Source organism: Squalius cephalus (assembly GCF_949319135.1).
Source record: "Squalius cephalus genome assembly, chromosome: 23".
Taxonomy (NCBI): Eukaryota; Metazoa; Chordata; class Actinopteri; order Cypriniformes; family Leuciscidae; genus Squalius; species Squalius cephalus.
Window position 1 is genome coordinate 20724091 of NC_137144.1, and position 18204 is coordinate 20742294.

The 18204-nt window shown below is 38.1% G+C and overlaps 1 protein-coding gene across 4 annotated transcripts in view; it reads right to left on the reverse strand.

Moving 5' to 3' along the window:
• agbl1 (AGBL carboxypeptidase 1) overlaps positions 1-18204 on the reverse strand; it is a 201636-nt gene that overhangs the window by 76039 nt on the left and 107393 nt on the right. For all 4 annotated transcript variants that reach the window (XR_013819850.1, XM_079859107.1, XM_079859108.1 and 1 more), the window contains 7 exons: positions 17014-17399; positions 12907-12990; positions 11525-11617; positions 10962-11110; positions 9074-9161; positions 8787-8916; positions 6977-7130 (listed from right to left, as the gene is read on the reverse strand). Coding sequence is in view for 3 of the 4 variants with exons in the window: in XM_079859107.1 (XP_079715233.1) it covers positions 6977-7130; positions 8787-8916; positions 9074-9161; positions 10962-11110; positions 11525-11617; positions 12907-12990; positions 17014-17399 (1084 nt within the window). In the remaining variant the exon portion in view is untranslated. The remainder of the gene's footprint in view (positions 1-6976; positions 7131-8786; positions 8917-9073; positions 9162-10961; positions 11111-11524; positions 11618-12906; positions 12991-17013; positions 17400-18204) is intronic.

The following is an 18204-nucleotide window of genomic DNA, read 5'->3' on the forward strand; positions in this document are numbered from 1 at the left end:
GACTACAGGTGTATTGGCTGTAAAATACAAAATGAAGTTATTTTGACTACAGAAATTTCATAACATTTTCCACTAATATCTTCTAATAAATGTACTACGTCCAGACTTTCCAGGTTTGGAAATCACACTTTTAAAATTCCCTGATATTTTTCAAATGCCCATGAAAATACTGAAATATAAAAAATTACTTTTTTCTTTTTTTATATATCATTTGATCATTGCATCAAAACCATCTCATGAAAGCATAAAGATGCTTAATAATATTAGGCATGTTAAAATATGTCCTCAAAACTCAATCTTTTTTTCTGGCTAAAATAAAATGGCAGGCAAAAATCTGTTACATCATCAATCAGATCTCAAATCAGTGGGACAAATATACCAGTTCTGAGAGCTGATCTTCCAGCCGAGCATCGCCTCCAGCAAAATATTAGTTGAAAAAAGGGGCAAAACCGAACAGCGAAGTCATTATTTTCATGTAATGAGCCCAGTTTCTGGATTCTGTCCAGTGGACTGTGGGGTGAAATGGGGGTTATGACGTCTATTTGAAGAGACTTCGTGAACATGAAGGACAGAGCGATAGAACAGATGGCGATATGAAAAGAGAGAGAAAGAAAGAAACATGTAGGCTACAGGATGCATGGGGGACAGACAGTTAATGTAGAGTCAAACGCAAGCAGAAAGGCATTGCAAATAGGATTTATCATTCACTGTCAGCAGAAGGCATGGGCAATGTGACTAACAGATAAGAACCTGTATTTCTGTTACACACGTTTAAGGGCTTTTCTAAATTGTCAACGGCTGGAAAACATTTATCAAATTTTCATGGCCCAGCCAAATAAATGTATATGTAATTTTAACAATTGTGTCACACTTTGAACACACTGAACTTTTTTGAGCCATGCAAGGTCATATGAATGCCTAAAACAATGCTGTTTTAATCAGAAAGGTTATGTTATTGGTTAATTATTGGTTAGTGTGTGTGTGTGTATATATATATATATATATATATATATATAATTTACTGATTTATTTAATATTAATAATATTAATATGTCTATTTAAATATTGCAGTAGAGTATAACTAGAAAAAGGTATGTAGTTAAAAAGTATAATAGAAATATTATATTCAACTAATTTCTTACTATTTATTAATTTACATAACCTTTCTAGGCTTGGAAGTCACAGTTTTACAATTCATGGATATTTCCCTTTTTTATGGGAAGACTGACAATATAAAAATACTCTTCAGTATAACAAAAAGTTAAATTATTTGCATAGCACCCAGCATGTCCCAAATACATAATAGCAGAAAATTATAACCTGCCTGTGATATACACCTCAAGGCAACGCACACAAATAACAGTCAACTAAAATTGTTTTTGTTATGTAACGTGACATCTTTGTTATTTAGGGAGTGCTGCAAGACATTTTAACTGACGCTTTTGTAAGAAAGCACAAAAGTGTAAACGTACAGTATATGCTGGTGTTGTTTACAGGTACAGCTAATCAAAGGCATTTGTTTAATTAGAACCCTGTGAGAATCCCTGAGAATTATGCAAATACACCGACCACAAATTAAGCCGTTAAGTTTATCCGGTTGAATTGCTGCCGTATTAATCCATGTTGTTCTGTTGGTCAGCTACACTAACTTTAACAAAACACAAAAGCTGACACGGCTCATCTGATATGTCATATTAACAAGTTCTCATTCCACAACGATGTCCAGACGGTTTCTCTCTTGTTCGCACAGAAACAAGCGGTGACCCGCACCACCTTCTAATCACCATTGGCTTATAAAAGCGGCCTAACTTGTTTGTAGTGATTGATGTGGGGCACCATGATTACAGTTAATCATATCTGAGGCCTTTAATTCAATAATGCAGTGGACGGGAGTTCGCGTAAGTCCTGCATCTGAGAGAAATTGTAAAGTGATTATGAAAATCCCACTATGTGTAAAGGCAAAGCTCATGGGCTAATGCTGCTAAACCCCAATGTGCTAATTAAGGTGTAATCCTCCGACAGGCAAATGTCAGAGTTTGTTGCCGCATTTTGCCACAGATAGCAGCCATATGTGTACAGTTCACAAGTAAGTAAGTACAGTAAACTCATAAGCGTATGTTCATTTGAAATTGTTTACATGTCATTCTATGAATCGGGTGTCATTTTTACAAGTAAATGTATGTATTTTAGGGGCAGTCGTGGCCTAATGTTAGAGAGTCAAGGCCCTTTCACACCGGATGCGTAACGAAAAAAAGCGAAACGAATAAGCAAATAGTTCGTGTGCGAATAGTTCGCGTCAAAACCATTCACATCAGCAATTTGCGACGTCTGTGACGTTGAGAGAGCTTCAACATTCCAAAACTTTCGTGCCGACAGTTGAGAAAACATGGACACTTCATCATCATCATCCAGTGAAGACGAGCTTTTCATTTTCTTTAAAAGACAGAAAAGAAGGTTTTGGGTGCACCCAATCTTAAAGAACAGAGAGTCTGAAGGGGAGTATGCTAATGTGCACAGGTTTGTTTGCGTCTTCAACTAAACACAGTGCGTTTTGTAATGTCACTACACATTACATGTACAGTAACACACGAAGTAAGTAAAAATCATTCGACTAGAAACTGTAGATATCACACAAAGAATGTATAGTATACTAAAAGCAGCCCTAAATAGTCTCACTACATTTTGTTACATGTTCAAAGTAAACAAGGTCTCTCTCTCTATCTTTGACGATAATAGTACGATAGACGATAACACTATAGTGTTAGCTTTCTATCCCAAATGTAGTTTAGCCTGCTAGCCTACACAGCACAGGACTATACAACGACTAAAACTATCACACAACATTCTCACAGTCGTGATAACCGAGTTGGTTGGCAATGCTACGCCACACATTGTCTTTCAAATCGTTGTTCTTGTAGTATGTGATTGGCTGAAGCATTTTCTGTCGCCGCAAAAGTAAAAAAAAAAATCGGCATCGAAGCGAAAAAAATAAGTCGTTTTTTTCGCCGCAGCACATTCGCGTTCGGTGTGGAAGTGCTCATTACACAAACAGCTGATCAAAAAATAAAACCATCGCGCGAATTATTCGTGCGTCAAAATCGCGTCCAGTGTGAAAGGGCCTTCAGACTGGTACCCCGAAGGTTGCGGGTTCGATTCTGAATACCGGCAGGAAAAATGTAGGTGGGGGAGTGAATGAACAGCGCTCTCTTCCACCCTCAATACATTGCTCAATATTTGAACAAGGCACCTAACCCCCAATCACTCCCCGGGCGCCGCTGCAAATAGCTGCCCACTGCTCCGGGTGTGTGTGTGTTCACGGTTTGTATTGTGTGTGTGTGTTCACTACTCACTGCTCTTAATGTGTGTGCACTAACTTGGATGGGTTAAATGCAGAGGACGAATTCTGAGTATGGGTTACCATACTTGGCCTTTATGTCACATCACATACATTTTAAGAATAGAATTTTAAGAATCTAATAGTTATTGGAGTTATCTATTTTTATTGTAATTTATCTTGTATATTACATATACACATCTGTCTATGGATCGCTTGATAGAGAGTCTGATTTACTGACACTTTTTTTTTTTTTGTACGGATGTTCAGATTAATGAAATGCACTGTGATGTTTCGGCATGGTGTCAGCTGGGACGACACACTCAGCAGGACGATGACAGATGGATGAGGTGCCCTGCATGTGTGAGTGTGTGTGTGTGTGTTTCGGGCTTGATGTTTACACAGAGCCACGTGAATCTCACTGGATGCTGTTCACTGCGGTGACGCTGTGTTTGACTGCTGCTGCGGCTGTCACAACAGTACTGTGTGTCAACTGATGGAAAAGATATTTTCTTCAAATTTGGTAGACTATACATATTTGGATAAAACTGTACTATAACTTATTTCTATTTAAGCAGCGATTTTAAGAAGAGTTCGGTTACAGTTGCAAATGTATACTACAGATTACTCGGTGAAAATATTCCACCATCCTGATGATATGGCCACTTATAAGATGCAGCTCGCTTGTGTTTTTTTTAAATTACATTTTATCAAAACGTGTATACTTTTTACAATAAAAATGCATATTCTATCTAGATTGAATTGCATTAGATGTTGTGTTGTGGCAACGTGTCATGAGTCTCAATTACAAAAAAATCTAGCCACAATCAGGGGCGCGGTGAGTAAAGGTGCAGCATTTTCACAGGATTGTAAATGCAACACAAATTTTTGTTCATTTACATTTATTCATTTTTAGCATTAAGTAATTTATGTGTAATTAGCATTTTAAGTGGGCTATTAAAAAAGTATTATTTATATGTCGAATTATATTTTTTTTTAAAAACGTTATGCGCAGTGTGACGTCATATTGTGACCATTGCAGTGTGCGTAGAAAGTATTTGTATTAGTGAGTGTAAGTCCACCTTCGTGTTGTGTAATTTAGGCAGTTTTTTGTGTTCGTTTTGATTTCATGTCGCTGTGCAGGTTGTTTTATTGTATATGACGGTGTAAAGAGCTCAATAACCTTTTTATTTAAAGGCTTAATTTATGTCCCGTCGACCTGTCCGTTGTGTGCAGTCAAATGTCTCGGTGTGTTTGCAGGTTTAAACGAGTGTTATCACCGATACACGTTGTGCTTCGTTGAGTTTTGACGTGTTTTATAGACTCAATATTGTTTCTTTTTTGCAAATGTGGTTTAGCACCCCCAACCTAAAACATCTTTTTGCACCCCTGGTCACAATTGTAAGATACAAAGTCCCAATATGAGCTATAAAGTTGCAATTACAAGAAATAATGTTACAATTGTCAGATATAAAATTACATTTTGAGAAAAATAGCTGCAACTGTAAAGTCACAATTACATTTTTCCAAATAATTCCATAATAAGACGAATGTAATTTTTTTTAAGAGAAATTCAATAAATATATAAAAGTATGTTCATTTTAAAAAGTAACTTTCCCCAGCACTGTGCTTATTACTTATGTATTTTGCTTTTATAACTGGTATGTTGATCATCGAAGTGTTAAAATAGCAGGTCATCTATTCACTAAAAATAAGTTCTGGAATAATAATCATCTAAGGTTCCCAAGGCTTTCAAAGGCTAGGATATCAGTCATATTCAAAGTGTGATGCTGTTAAAACAATATCACAGAGTCTGAATTAAAAATAAAGGAAGTCATTTCCATGTCACTGATTTCATTAGCCAATGAATTCCTGAAGAAAGCCCATATGAGTGCTTTCATTGTGATTTGATTACACTAGCATAAACAAATGCGCACACAAAGTTCAGGCACAGCTAATGTAAACGCGCTAATAACTGTCAGTCTTTGATCAATGGCACAAGTGTTAAGTTTGTGAGCAGGTCACTGTGTTCGGCAGTCTTTGGGAATTGTCAGCAGGTCACTTTGCAGTATGTCGGAGTGTCTTGGGGACTGTCAGCAGTCGGTTGATCGGAACAGGCCGTCCCTCCACCCCCAACCGAGCCAGATGCTCATTGTGGGTCTATGGGGAGAAGGCTGCAGATGTTTCGCCTCCATATTCATCAGGAGACGAGGGTTGGTGAGCATCGTGCTACCCATAGGAAGTGGCCCACAGCTGGGTCAGCACGTCCCTCTAGGTCTTCCTTCAGTCTGAAACATCTATCTCTGTAGTTTCACCTGCAGCTGACAGTCACACCTGTCAGCTTTAATGCAAGAGTGGGTACGAGTACCAATTCAAGAATGTAGACTGTGTGAGTAGAAATGTATGTATGTGAAAGGAGAATGAACGTGAATGTGGGAGTAGAAATGTATGTATGTGAAAGGAGAATGTATAAGTGTGAGAGTAGAAATATATGTATGTGAAAGGAGAATGAATGTGAATGTGAGAGTAGATATGTATATATGTGAAAGGAGAATGTATAAGTGTGAGAGTAGAAATGTATGTATGTGAAAGGAGAATGTATGCGTGTGACAGTAGAAGAATGGATTTTGGCTTATACGGCCCCTCATACATATATGCACACACACACACACACACACACACACACACACACAATATATATATATATATATATATATATATATATATATTGCACTGGTAGCCAATTGCCGCTTGCATCAAATTCAAGGCACTAATGTTTGTAAAGAACAACCATTGGCTTTGTACCCCTATACATAAACTCACTACTTCAGACATATGTGCCCTCTAGAAGCTTGCGTTCTGAAAGTGGCGCCGTTCACTTCCAGAACGCAAACTTCTGGAGGGCACATAGGTCTGAAGTAGTGAGTGGAGCCATCATCCCAAAGAGGCACACAATCATTTTCACTGACCCTTGACTGTTCCAAGCTGGTGGAATGACCTGCCTAACTCAACCCGAGCTGCTGAGTCTTTAGTCATTTTCAAGAAACTGCTGAAGATGCATCTTTTTCATCAACACTTGACCCATTAATACTAACACACTTAATATTCTATATATATATAAAAGAAATGCTACATGTATGGTGCTAGACTAATTGGGACTAGTCACAGCACTTGCATATTGTTGCTCTGTTGTTGGTTTGATTGCTTCTATTGCTCTCCTCATTTGTAAGTCGCTTTGAATAAAAGAGTCTACTAAAAGATTAAATGTAAATGTAATTGCCTTTGAAGTGACTACCAACAAGAAAGAGTCAACCTGACTTCCTCTCAATCCATATATGCCCTCCTAGTTCTACTAACTTTTTGTCCCCTGGAATAACATACGACTCAGGTAGTGAGTCAAGCACTGTCATCCCATCTAACGGTGTCCTCCACAAATGCATCCACCCACCCATCCACCCAAAAAGACACACACACACACACACACTGATGCTCCTCAACTCCTCCTCTGACAGGAGGTGTCAAAGCTCAGATACTCCGTACAGATTGTACGAGCACACACACATACTCCTTTAGCTTAGCACACAGGTGTGTTGACACACGAGCATAAATCTGACTCATTGTGAGTTTTACTGTCAGACTTACGCAGCTGGTGCAGATGTTTCCAGGCTCTGGAAGTGGGGCAGGCAGTGATCGTGACTAAGGAGCAGGAGTTCCCCGCCAGCGTGTCACAGAGGTTTTGTTGCCTGAAGAAAACTTTCTGTGGGTCGACTGACTTCTCCAAAATCTTCAGATGGGTCTATAGAACAATTGCAAAAACATTAAATGCTTTAGTCATTAGCCATTATGACTACTGATGCACCGACATTAAAGCAACCAAAAATATATCAGTTTAGGAGGCTGAAATCATTGACTGAAACAGTGACATTTAATAAGCACTCCTCTGATGGCGTGTTCTGACTGTGCCAGTGTCTATTTCATGCACACAATGTAGACAAGCTACAACAGGTAATCATCTCAGCTGTATGAACACTATGGCTAGGTTGACAATAATGATTTCTTTATTTAAATCGATTTGAAATCTTTTAGTCTATGCTGTTTTTAGCTGAAGCATGATCAAAACTTCACTAAACATTATTTCTAGAGCGCCTACCATACAATAATCACAATAAGCTTTTCAAAGTCAGAGCATCTTTTCGAAGTCATTGACTTTTTCTAAGTCAATTTTATAACTAAATTGAAACAATAAATGTTGCTTTGATGCGTGACAGATCGGTGTAGCCTCCTCAGTTCAAGCAGCACATGAACCAATCATCTGTTCCTCTAGAGCCCTTTTCACACAGAGATTCCGGAAAATACATGGATAATGTGTCCCGGGATCGTTTGATTTTGGTTCTCTGCCAGATCACACTGCCAGTGATTTTCCAGAATCTGTGAGTGTGTTCACACACCTCCCGTAAAGATCCCGTAAAGACAAGTGATGTCAGGATGTGTTGTAGAAAGACAAGTCTAATCTTCCGCTACGGCTCTTTCCACTGTAGTCGTGCACTTGGAGAATTTTTTTACACAGTCTTAAGTTTACTAACGATCTGCGCTCTCGATCTCGAGAAACCACGCCCAAGCATTTTTTTCCAGATTCGGTCGTACACAAACGCATCGCGTAGCGTTCCACAAAGCTGCCAAACGATCCCAGCTTCAGCGCGGATAGTAAGGAGCTCCCTGGTCTCTGCTCTATTCTATTTTGCACACATTTTTTTATTCTTTCTTTGTTGATGACGAACACAAACTTTCTTCTAAGAGCAACAAAATACCCTTTTACGGCATTGGTCCTGGCTTTTGTTCACACAGGGCACGTTCCGGGACTGATCCCGGCAATGTTACTAGGTCCACATCCCGGAATCGATCCCGGCATCAATCCCGAGACATGTTTGCGTTCACACAGAAGGCACTCTAGCAATTTTACGGCAATTTCCCAGGGTTAACGCGCTGTGTGAAAGGGGCTTAGTTATAGTTGTTGAAATAACCTCTAGTTATAGCATGAAATAAACATCTGAAGACATGTTGAAAGAAATGTATCATGTAATCGCTCAATCAGTGTTCAGTGTTCCAACCACAGAAAGACGTCAATAAAACTGATTGTAAACAATGTCACGTAATGTTGCATACCTCAAAAAAGCCATTCAATGTCCATAATGTGATAGTCAACTAGAAAAAATGACTAATTTTGCTAAATATATGCACTATATTATATTTTCATCATATTTTTACTTAGTGGTAGTAATTATTTAAAGCATGTTTGAATAAATGTCAGCCAAAGTTTAAATGTTTACATTTAAATGCATACATCAGTTTTCGTAAAAACAAAAATTAATTTTGGTGAATTACTAATTATGACCAGGGATTATTATTATTATCTCCATTATCTCCATAGAGGACACATATTCATACAAAGCACCTGAAGGGTGGTGTACGTGTAAGGGTAATGGTAAGCCAAGTAGCACACATCATCATCATGGCGAAAGGTCACTGTGAAGGTCAGCGTGTAGAAAGAACATTTTTGACCTCTCCTAGGGCAGAAATTATTTCTGTGGAAGTCAAAAGCACAATTAGACGCTACATGTGCAGTATATTGAACAAAGAATAGATTTCACTTTTTCAAGAAAGAGTACAGTAAAGCGAGGTGTAGTGAAGGAATGTGGGGTTAAATGTGAAGAACTGAAGCAAAATGCAAAAGCAAAGTACCTGTAATAGCAGATTTCAGAGCCTGATCGCACCCAGTGTGGTCTGCCCTCCAGAGCCTCTCTCACAGAATACAGCACAGGCTGCATGCCTGAAACAACACGGGACAATCATACAGTAATGAACCATGTCAAGCAGTCAAATGTCATTCTGTAATTGCTAAACATGCAGATTGTTAGCTTTTGCACAAAAACAGAGACGATAAAAGTGGATGTTTTTAGTGTGGCCAATTGCCAAATCAAATAATTATAAAAATATGAAAATCAAATCATTTTTGGGTCTACCCTGAATTCAATAGGTAAACATGACACAGCTTTCCAAAAATGCGGCCTCAAATTAAAAGAAGTTCAGCTTTTAAAAAATGTCTCTAGACCATGTTGGCCTTTTCCCCCATTACATTAACCTGGAATTTTAACCACAAAAGTGCATTCTGTGTGAACTGGCCCTTAGGATGCATTAAATTGGTTAAAAGTGACATTAAATACATTTATTATACTACAAAAGATTTCTATTTGAAATAAATGTTGTTGACTGAAATTAATGATAAATGTTTCTTGAGCACAAAATCAGCATATTAGAATGATTTCTGAAGGATCATGTGACACTAAAGACTGGAGTAATGATGCCGAAAATTCAGCTTTTCCATCACAGGAATAAATCAAATATATTAAACTAAAAACTTTGAATGAGGGAAGCTAAAATCACCAAAACAGTTATAGAGCAGTTATATTAAAATAAATAAATAAATCGGTTAAAAAAACAAATCTGATCGGCTCTTTCAATGGAAAGGCAAGACATTCCTTTCTTAAAACCAACACCCTGAACCATTTCTCCAAAACACTGACTCCCCCAAGAAGAGATGATGACAGAGTTCCCTGAAATGCATTCTCTCAAAGTATATGTTTGTTGAGAGTATGTTTTACTCAAACTCAAATAAGGTCAAAAGTAAAGGACATCTCATTTAATATAGAGACATAAAACACTGACTTCGGGCCAGCACGAGTGTCTTAAAATGCCCAGCTGCACACCAAAATTAAGAAAAGGCAGTCAAGGGCCATTGAAAACGCTTTATGGGGGGAGGAACTTTTGAAATGTCGGAGCATTGTATTTTTCTGGGAATATACGGCTAGTGTCAGATTTAAGAGCTGCTCAGGCCCACCGCTGTGTCTGAGAGCAATGTGAGGCTATGATATGATTTAGCTGCTACCACTGTGGCATCTTCTCATGCCTGGTGTGCTGTATTTCTTTTGAGGAGAGGGATGTCAAAATCAGTGCCATCTAGAACAATCGTAGAATATACAACCTTAGTGTGCGGTATTAAAAACAGCTCTTATAACCCTCACCTGGTCCACATATCAAACAAAGCATTGTTTACACAAGGAGGACACATTCCTGGATCAACTTATGTGGTGATTTGAGGAGATCATGTTCATACCACAAAAGATACAGAATGAGTTGTGTACCAAAATTTTGTATTAAAAAAGTGTACCTTGGATTAAAGTGTGGATAAATACCTATTACTTCAATCATTTGTTGTTCTTTTGTTTTAGTATCATTGAGATACTTTTATAGTTTTTTTGTATTTTAAATTTTTTATTTTAATTTAGTTCATTTTAAAAATGTTGTGTTTTTGTCACTTTTTTAAAATATGTTTGTAGTTTTTAGTCATTTTTATTTCAGTTTTACTTTTAGTTAATCTGGTACATCAAGCTAAAAAAAATTATATTTAATTTTAGTTTATTTATTATTATTTTATTTATTTTTATTTTTAATAGTTTTAGTTAATTATAATAACCCTGGTTTCTAAAACAACATTTGCTGATCCAGGAATAGGATATACTACTTGTGTAAACCATATGGCTCCATGGTAGTCGCTAAACGTATGGCTTACCGTAGTTATACTGGCTGTTTCCTTTCTCACAATTGATGATGTTGAAACGATAAGGCACGCCGGCCACCATACCACTGACTTCAAAATAGAACCACTGATAGTGTGCAGAAGAGTTGACATCAGCATTGAGAATCAAATCATATTCATGACTGCGGAAGATAGACAGACAGGAGAAAATCAGACAAAGTGGGTGTAAGAGAGAATAGGAGAGAAGTAATGAGAGAGAGAGAGGCTGAGAAATGTGTTGCGTAAACGACAGAGAGAAATCTCACTCCATCCCTATCTGTTGTTACGGCACTACATTTCATTTGGAAAAATATAACGTCGGCTCTTTTATTTAAGCGCATCGGAACTGCTCTGTAGACGGCGTCTTTGATTTGATCTTGCATGCGTTGACGAGACAAGCTTGCTGAAAGAGTGGAAACATAAGAATGAGGGAGAGAGAGTGTGACTGCAAACGCACTACAAATGAGGCCCAAGGGCACTCGCCGCGCTGTCTGCAGTACATGGTTGAACGTCTGTGTGCTTGTGTACGTGCACTGTATTGTAATGCAGAGACTCACCTGCGGACTTGAATGGCTTTTCGCAGGTTCCCACTCTCAAATTTGGAGAAAAATCGAAGGGAACTGGGACACATATCGGTGGAACACTGTGGACTAAAGAAAGAAAGAAAGAAAGAAAGAAAGAAAGAAAGAAAGAAAGAAAGAAAGAAAGAGTGAATGTATGAAGGAAAGAAAATACAGGAAAGACAGGAAGGAAGGGAATGAGGAAAAGGAGAAAGACAGGGAGGAAATATAAAAAAATGAAGGAAGGAAAATAAGAAGGAACATAAAAAAATACAGGAAGGAAAGAGAAAGATGTAGTAGAGAAGGTAAGAAAAGATAAAAATGAGAATAAAGGAAGGAAAAAAGGAAAAACAAGGAAGGAAGCAAAAGAGAAAAACAATAAAGAAGAACAGAATGAATGTTGGAAGGAAGGAAGGAAGGAAGGAAGGAAGGAGGGAAGGAAGGAAGGAAGGAAGGAAGGAAGGAAGGAAGGAAGGAAGGAAGGAAGGAAGGAAGGAAGGAAGGAAGGAGGAACAAAGAGAAAATGAAAAGACAGGAAGCAAGGAATGACATTTAAAGTAGAAGGGAAGGAAATCAAAGAAAGACAATGGAAGAAAAAAGAAGAAAGGAAAGAAGGAAGGAAGGGAAATAGGTTGAAGGAAAGGAGAAAGGGAAGGAAGGGGGGTATAAAGGAATTGAAAAGAGAAAGACATGAATGAGGGACAGAAAGAAGAAAAGGTTAAAGAAAAGAGAAAGAAAGGGACAAATTAAATTAATTGGAGATGTCTGATAAACAGAAAAGCATGAATAGAAGAACAGATGAAAGAAAGAGAGATTCATTTTTGGACAGCTGTGCTGATTGAGCATGTTACACTCCACCATATTGTCACATTAGCTTAACAAACAAGTGAATTATCACCATACTTATCCCAGATATTGATTCACAGCAACCATGATTCTTGCTAAATCATTCATTCTACACCTTTTACATCAATAAATTCCAGTCACGCTGCAAACGACAAGGAAATTCACCGCAGAACACTGTCCACATGATGGAGGCACACGGCTCAGATAACACAACACTGTTCTTTACTGCTAACCTACAAACTACATGACAGACGACAAGCTGTCCATCAGCATCTGAGCTGGCAGAGAGACACTGTCCATTCAAGGGTGTATCACCCAGAATGCCCCTGACACACACGGTCACGTCAAATCAAGCTTGACTGGATAAACACACACAAGGTGAGGACTGAGGAACTATACGATTAAAACCCAATCTCAAATAAGACTGCACCTAAAAATGTATTTCTACCACAATTACCCTTTTCAAATCTCTATTGTAATTGTTTCAGTTATAAAGCATTCAAAAAGAAAAAGAAAAAGAAAAGAAGGGTTACCTGGGATCGTCCATGTCAAAAACAACCTTGTTGATGATGTCCTCTGGACAGATGAGACGCTGAATGTCTTCAAAAACTTTCCTCCTGAAAAAAAAAGAAAAAAAAAAGATTTGAAATCAGTGACTTTGATTTCCAAGAGTAGATATATATATATGTATACTGTACATAAACTAAAAGTGGCCCATATGCCATATGACTTGAGTGCTATATTGCTGTATTATAATGTTATATCATCCTATAATATTTGATTTGTGAATTAATCACCATTTTGATTCAATTATTTTCAATTCATTCAACTCTCAAGACTGGCCTGAACGACTGATTCATGAATCTGGTTGATCCAGTTCATGAAGTCATGAAACTCATGGTCAACGGCTCACTGGAGAGAAGATTATTGGTGAATAACGACTTACATTTTCACACAAACTAATAATACAGTATGCAGACGTCTGCCTAAAGCAGTGATAATGGTGGGACGTTCTCAGTTCTGTGGATGAGGCAATTTCCAAATCAAATCTATAATGCCTCCTCTTTTTGCACTGCATTATGCTAATTGGCTAATTTTCTTGGTTGTTTGTGTGCATTATTTCTTTGCCGCTGATAAACAACAATAAGGCCTTTCTCTCGACGCGAATGAGCAAAATGCGAGAGAGAAAAAAACAATCTGTGTGGACTTTTCAATCCCGAGAGCAAATTTCAGATGATAATGGGGTTGAATGAATGAGCGAAAACAAAGTTAACAGTCCGCTGTGACCGGCAGTAAACTGGGCGCGCTCTCATCAAATTGTTTACTTCATGGAAAGAACTATAAAACAATACGACATAAACAAGCATTCTGTCCTTCATTATGTTAAATTCTGAGTGTAGACCATCACAAAGGTTAAAAGCAAACCTTGTGAGAGTCATTTTTCTGCAACTATTGTCAAAATGTGTCAGACATGTCTAATGTGTTTTAAATAAGTTTTTTTTAACAAAGATTTTAAGATGTCAAATTCAACTGCAAATGTTTTAGACTTATCAAAAGTCAATGGTGGAGTAGGAAACAATATGTGGAATTAAAACTAACTTTATTCAAAATGTCACAGGCTGTATGACACGTTCTTCTTAAAACTCCAAAAGTGACTGTTTTTGAGTTAAAATGACACCAATAGAACTCATATAAACTTATCTTACCCTTGAGGAAACACAATAAACTACAGAAATGACTGTAATAAATGTCTATTCCCTTTAATCTCCCCCTTGCACATTGAAGAAAGTTTTCGGCAAAAACAAGTTTTCCGAAGGGGGCTACCATAATTAGATATAGATTTAAGGGCTTTTCCTCACTAGAAAAGAGTTTGGGTGTTTGAGAGCAAAGCAGCCAGCGAGAGCAGAAAGGCTCACTTAAGGCAAGAAAGTATAACTCAGAGAGAAAATATTTTAATGGATTTCATTTCTACTTACAGTGAGTTTAATGACTCAGTGCCGATGTTTACAATCATTTGCATATGGCAATGTGTAAGTAAAGATAGGCCTTAAATTGTGTCCACGTGAGCTGATTTAGACAAATGAGCTTATAAATGAAGTTTAATATTTGCATCGTTTTCTTTTTCTGGCAATCTCAGCAACATGCAAACGTATAAGGTTAAAAACAGCTGCATTATGGAACACAGAATTTGTGCAAAAACCCACAACAAAAACTAAAAGTACAAATTAAGGCATCTTTGGGGAGTTGTTTTGAAAGCGCCTTTATGGAACCAAACATCTTTTTGTTGTTTCTCATGAATGCTTTTCGCAGTCTGTAATGGCACAGCTTTTACGAGCAAACAAAACACTAGAGTAATTCTCCTCCATTCCCCAGATATGTCTTTCAAAGCGACTGTCTCTTTAAATCTTTTAATACTGAATACTAAATGTGATCACTGGTGAATGGAGAGCTCCTTCATGTTGAATCAGGATTGTTTTTGCAATACAGACTTTCATAGTTGATCAGAAGAAGAATGCTGTGAAAAATCTTTGATAGGATCACAAACAGCAGGGGAAAATACAGCTAGATACAAAAAAATTAAATACAGCCTTAATAGAAATCACTTTGCATATGTTTGGTTATCTGTGATGTCTTAAAGAGTGAATCACTGAATCATTGGCTCACTCGATTTGTTAAAAGATGTGGATTCATACAGTAATGAAATGCTCAGAGATGCACCACAATTCTGCTGTGGCTTTGTTTGGAACTATATACAGACCCTTTCCAAAAAATTAGAATATCATGGAAAAGTTTATTTATTTCCATAATTCCATTCAAAACGTTAAACTTCCATAGATTATAGATTCAGGGCCCACAACTTAAACGATTTCAAGTATTTAGTTGTTTATTTGTACATAATTTGGGCTTCCAGCTCATAAAACCCACGAAAACAGGATTTCAAAATATTAGAATATTACATGAAATCACACAGTAATTACACAGTGATACCATGGTCATTGAACCAGGTTTTGGTTATTTTGGCAGTGTAGGCCGGTGCAAATCCTGCTGGAAAATGAAGTCAGCATCTCCATAAAGCTTGTCTGCTGAAGGAAGCATGAAGTGCTCTGGAAATGTCCTGGTAGACGGCTGCGTTGAGTGGACAGCACAGTGGACCAACACCAGCCGATGACATGGCTCCCCAAACCAACACAGACTGTGGAAACTTCACACTGGACTTCAAGCATCTTGGATTGTGTGCCTCTCCATTCTTCCTCCAGACTCTGGGACATTGGTTTCCAAATGAGATGCAAAATTTGCTCTCATCAGAAAAGAGGACTTTGGTCCACTGTGCTTTATTAAATCCAGAGTCAACGCAGCCATCTACCAGGACATTTTCAGAGCACTTCATGCTTCCTTCATTTTCCAGCAGGATTTGCACCTGCCCACACTGCCAAAAGAACCAAAACCTGGTTCAATGACCATGGTGTCACTGTGTAATTACTGTGTGTTTCATGTAATATTCAAATTTTTTGAAATCCTGTTTTCGTGGGTTTTATGAGCTGGAAGCCCAAATTATGTACAAATAAACAACTAAATACTTGAAATCGTTTAAGTCCTGAATCTGTAATCTATGGAAGTTCTGTTCTATATATATATATATATATATATATATATATATATATATATATATATATATATATATAAGGCAACTTAAAAGTCAACTTTTAATGACTTGATGACTTGAATGAACGCACTAAATGTTCCCAGAGACATCGCTGGAAGCACAGTTCGCAAGTTCGAAGTTAAAGTAACAGTGGTTACACTACCTGAATGGGGCAGAGAAAGGAAGCTATGAATGGCTGCAACCAGATTTCTGAGAAGGCAGGTTCAGAAAAACCTTCGAGTGACTGCAAAAGACCTGCAGCAAGACTTGGTGGCAACAGACACTGAGGTTTCAGCTGCACAGTTAGGTGCGTACTAAACGCATGCTGGAACTCCAAGACGTACACCATTACTGACCCAAAAGCACAAGGAAAGTCAGCTCCAATTTGCTCAAAATCATATAAATAAGCCACAGACGTTTTGGGATTCTGTTCTGTGGAGCGATGAAACAAAACTGGAACTTTTCGGCCCTATGGGTCAGCGGTGTGTCTGGAGGAAGAAGAATGAAGCATATGCTGAAAAGAACACTCTGCCTACAGTTAAGCATGGTGGTGGCTCAGCGACCACTTTAAACATTTGAGCTATTTCAATCACTTTTGTTTGATCTGTTCATTGCAAATAGCTAAGTCTGTACCTTTTGCCAATAAACCTGATTTGCAATGGGGGTTATAATAAAAACAATTTCTTAACATCTTATACAAACAGTACATTTTACCAACGTATTCTTTATTCTGATTTTCTTTTCATGTTTTTTTTAAACATAGCATAAAAACTGTTGAATTTTCCTATTTAACCAAAGTAATATTAATAATTCTTCATATTTTTGGGTCAGCAAGTTACTATGCAAGACCTTTTGCAAGGGATTACATTTTTTGGTACCGTGTTGGGTCGCCACTTGTGAACCAGTTGAGAATTTGGACGGATAATTCCTATTAACTCTTTTCCTTTAGTCAAAATATATGTAGGACATCATTTAAGAGAAAGATTTAAATTCTCACCTCTGCACATGTGGTGGTCTTTTAGCCATGGGCTCTTGCTCTTGAGGAGGCAGGTGTCCCCAGAAGTCAGGGAAGGCTAGGATGGAGTATCCAGCAACAGACTTGGTACTGGCAGCAGTGGCGGTGTAGAGACGTGGATTATGGTTGGGAATGCAAGTCCCATACCTCTCCAGAAGCCTGTCCACCATGCTGGAGTGGCCATCCTGGCCTCTCCTGGAGCAGCTGAGGTAATGTTTATGGAAGTCTCTTGTCTGGAGGTGATTTTCTTCTTGGTCGGAGAGCGATGGGGAGTCTCCCTGGTTACTTGCCGTCTTCTTGTTCAAGTCCCTGTCCAGAGTGCTGTCATCATCTGAGCTTTCATCAACCTCTGAGCTGGAGTCCAAATCCTAGAAGACATGATTTCCCAACTGTTAGAAAGAAATTGCAAATCTAATGTTGATATTCATGGGGGAAAACATCAAGAGCATCCACAGATGTCAGCTCTTTATACTTGTGGCCACATCAGCAACTCTTAAATCAAAAGTGTAAGAGAAAACAGCAAAAAGGAGACAAAGAGAGATTACAGTAAACATCACCCACAAGATATCCTGTTTTCCCCCTGGCACCGCCAACCACACAGTACCGCAGAATAACAACCCAAAATAAACTCTAGAGGAAATAAAAGGGTTTCTTGAGAGAATATTGAGGGAGGAAAGCCAAAAAAGGGTAAGGAATTGTTTTGAGGATGCAGCCCAGAGTGGTGCACATCACTTCCAGCTTTCTATTGACTTCAAAAGGGTGATACTGACAGCAAATAGGGTCGTCCAATTACAGTCTTTGACAGGCATAAAATGAACTGTATCAAAATAGCCAAGGGCCCTAGCTGCTTTTAGAGCAACCAAATAACAATTTAAGCTCACGCCTCATACATTTCCATAAATTTAGCGGGAAAAGGGCCCGTGGTCCAATTCCCTGGCTCATCCCAAAGGTGAACGTGAAATGTCCAAGAAACACGATAGATACGATGTGCTGACTGATGGAAATTCCAGCAGACATCATGCCGATAAAAGCCTCCATCATCTGCGTTTACCTCCCTATGGAAGATCTTTGAAATCTGAACGGCATCCCACGTTCCATCAGTTGCTCTGATCTTCAGCACAGTGCACATAAACTGTATACCATCAAAGTGAATTTGTTAGATACACTTTAGTA